Source organism: Cornus florida, unplaced genomic scaffold (genome assembly GCF_030987335.1).
Source record: "Cornus florida cultivar Cherokee Brave unplaced genomic scaffold, ASM3098733v1 CherokeeBrave_3.0.0_Hap2_Chr08, whole genome shotgun sequence".
Classification (NCBI taxonomy): Eukaryota; Viridiplantae; Streptophyta; class Magnoliopsida; order Cornales; family Cornaceae; genus Cornus; species Cornus florida.
In genome coordinates this window covers 26,316,001-26,319,405 of record NW_026775578.1, presented here as the reverse complement: position 1 = coordinate 26,319,405, position 3,405 = coordinate 26,316,001, and the positions used below count along the sequence as shown (strand labels likewise).

Below are 3,405 nucleotides of genomic sequence, written 5' to 3'. Positions count from 1 at the left end.
CTGTGCTGCGTGCAGGAGAGGATCCAGGTTCATCTATAAACAAGGAGAATGTAGACTCTGGTTGTCTTTTTGTTATTTCTTGTTAAATCGATTGCAGACAACAGGACATCATTACAAACATAGCATAAGAATACCATACTATATTAGTACTCTAGCAATTAAGTAGAGTCCAAACTTTTAACATTGTAATTAACCAACCACAGTAAGGGTCAAAGACTCATCGGGAGATTAAATCCAGCACTGCAAAAATTGTTCGATTCCCCAAAAGCATACAAACTATTGTCATGAGGAGTATCTAATCCGCTGTTTGAAAACTTCGAAGAAAGAGAAGCTGTCTACTAGTGTGTCTTCCAAAACTTACGAAAATCCCTATTTGAATCAAATACAAGCCTTGGAGGCCAGGAAAAGACCTGTAACCTGGGATCAGCTTGTCAATGCATCAACCGCCGCCTTTTACAGTACTTCTTTTCATATTCTTCAACCATGGCTTTGAGGGTCTTGAGCATCTCTCTGCTAGCACTCGTTGACATCCCAGAAGAGCAGCACCCACTACTGGTACATAGTTTTCTGTATCTCATCATACAGGATTTGATTCTAGATATTGAAACTTCCATATAGTAGATAAGAAGTTCTTTTAATTTTTTAACAAATCATAGCCAATCATCATCCTCAATTCTGGACAGCCTATAATTCTCTCAAAAATGTAAACGACATTGTCCATCACGAACGTAAGAGCCAAGTCAAAATCATCGTAGTGTTTGGACTTGACATTCAATTTGCATACTAAATTCTTAATGATCCAAATTAAATGGAGTGCCAACGGAGTTCGCCCCTCAACTTCTATAGAGTCCATATCAATAACCGTCCCATCATCCCAATATTTCAGATCTGTTGATGGCTTAGATACAATTAATGAAGTTATAGATTGCTTGTACTCAGAGACCCGAATTGTATAATCCATCACATACCTAGTCAAGTTGTGAATAGTCCCAACTGGAGCCAAAGTTGTTGACTGCTCATGACACACTTCTTTCTCTAGCTGCAATAGAGTCCCTCTGACTACTTCCTTGAGCTGAGAAAGTATGTCAACAGCCCGGATTATAATAGATGACTCAACAACCTCGATTTCAATAGGCTCCGCTGATTTTGATTGAAAAAGAACGTCCACTTCCAGCAGAAGATCTGACAATGCTTCATGGAGGTCCATAAACTTGAACAGCCTCTCTGGCAATAAACGACTAGTACTTATGGCATCTACAAAGTCAAATAACTGAACTGTAGCATCTCTAACTATTTCCATAAAACAGAAATCAACTACAACAGTTTCAAGACCTGCAAAGATTTGCTTAGAGAGTTGCTTCTCTTTGGGAAAGAAAATTCGAACACAAAACTTGGCTGCACGTATCCACTGTTTGATCTTCAGCTCCAACACTTGCCACTCCAACCTCCAGAGATCTTCAATGCTCAATTCCTCGATGCCAAGACGTTGAAAACACATGTCCACTATATCCTTCCTTACTCCCCTGTAAACCTGAAGACACTGAACAGAGTGCATCCTTTCAGCAATACTCTGGAGATCATTGATTTTTTCTTCAGATGGCACAATATCATAGTCTAAATAATCATCTTCAACTAATTCATAGTTTATTGGACTCGAACAAGTTGAATAGCTCAGACTGAGGTTGCCAGTCCCGGTCAAAATGTTGACAAACTCCTCCTCAAGCCAGGCCATGGCTTTCTCAAGCACACTGTTGGCCTTGCTCTTGTCATCATCAGACACAGTCGTCAATTCCAACCAGCAGTGGATCTGATTTATCTCATTGTGATCTTCTCCATCAAACCTCATTTGTCCTCTCGCAACGCTTACATCCCATTGCAAAATTATCTTCACAGCTGACTCGTATGAAGCCACAGCATTGTCCGGAGTTTCCATGGTAAGAGCAATTTCAACTACAGTTTTGTGTTCTAATTCTTCAAATTATAAGAACTCAGATAACTGGCAATGTATATATAAGTTATAATCTGTGATCTTCTCTTATTGGTAAAGGGAAAAGAATAGAGACAACACTACGGAGTGTGCAAGAAAGATTTTAGGATAGAGACAACACTACGGAGTGTGATCTTCTCTTATTTAGACTATGATTATTTATCATAGTCTAAATAATCATCTTCAACTAATTGGTCAGCCAAGAATATAGGAACTAAATCAGCTCCATTTACAAGTTACAAAGCAATATGTTAATTTTCTGGTTCTGCCAATTCCAATGTCATTTATACATACAAGCAGCTGCATCAGATATCATAAATCAGCAGAATAGCTATTGCAATGCTGGGCGAGCAAAATATAAATTTAGGTGAAATTAAACCTAAATTTAGTGCACCCAACAAACAAGTTATACACCTAGTACAACAAAAGGGCATCACTGTAACAAAGATAGAGAAATATATAAAACATATTGCATAATAGAATAGTATTGCTAACTGAAGAGTTTCTTAACAATCTAATAGGTATTGCTAATGTATGATGTTTTTACAGTTACAAAATGAATTCAACCTAGAATTTTGTTATGCAAATGGTTTCTAATGGAGAACCCGGACCCTCTCTTGTGCTATTTCATCTTTTGTTGCATCCTATGCTATTACATCGCTTATGTAACAACTTATATTACTTAAGCAACAACTACGTTACATCGCTTATGCAACAACTTTTCCATACATCTGTTGCAGTACAATGTAGTGCATTGCATTAGTGACCTACACGCAACACAAGACCAAGGCACAGTATTCCCTCTACATGAGGGGATCCGAAATTTTCTAGTGGAACAAGACCAAGGCACAGTATTCCCTCCGCATGGGGGGATCTGGATTTTTCTAATGGAACAAGACTTGGGAGGTATTAGTGAAAGGAGACTGTTAGACTATATACAAAGACCTCTATAGCAATGTAACAACCTTTTTTAAAATAAAAAAAAAAAAATTTTAAAAAATTTGGCATGACCTCCCCTAAAAAGGGGCCTACAACCACCTGTTCAAATTAAAAAAAAAAAAAAAACGCAATGACCCTTCCTGGCCTCTCAAGACATATTCAACATGTCCCAACACACAATACAAATCATACATTCCAGCATCCCATTCATCCGTTCATTATACCTCAACATGGTTCATTTCATAGTGGAACATCTACATACCATTTAATTCAAATTATCATAATTATAGTCCCAAAATATATGGTTAAGATCTAAAGTACATGTCTTAGAACAATAGGGGGCGGGGTCATGCTATATCGAAAAAAAATATACAACATAATAATTAATTTCAACATACACAATGAGATGTTATGAAATGCAATGCATGCCGATGTCACTTCCCATTTTCAACGTCCAAATTTATCACTTCACAAACTGT

The 3,405-nt window shown here is 37.5% G+C and overlaps 1 protein-coding gene across 1 annotated transcript; it reads right to left on the bottom strand.

Moving 5' to 3' along the window:
* Nucleotides 1–634: 634 nt before the first annotated feature.
* LOC132269919 (exocyst complex component EXO70B1-like) lies at nucleotides 635–1,933 on the bottom strand. The gene has a single exon (XM_059771138.1). It carries the CDS (start codon nucleotides 1,931–1,933, stop codon nucleotides 635–637), a length of 1,299 nt encoding a protein of 432 aa, XP_059627121.1.
* Between the last annotated feature and the right edge of the window lie 1,472 nt (nucleotides 1,934–3,405).

Coding starts and splice junctions, on each gene's coding strand:
- LOC132269919 (XM_059771138.1), bottom strand. CDS start 1,933: ATGGAAACTCCGGACAATGCTGTGGCTTCATACGAGTCAGCTGTGAAG.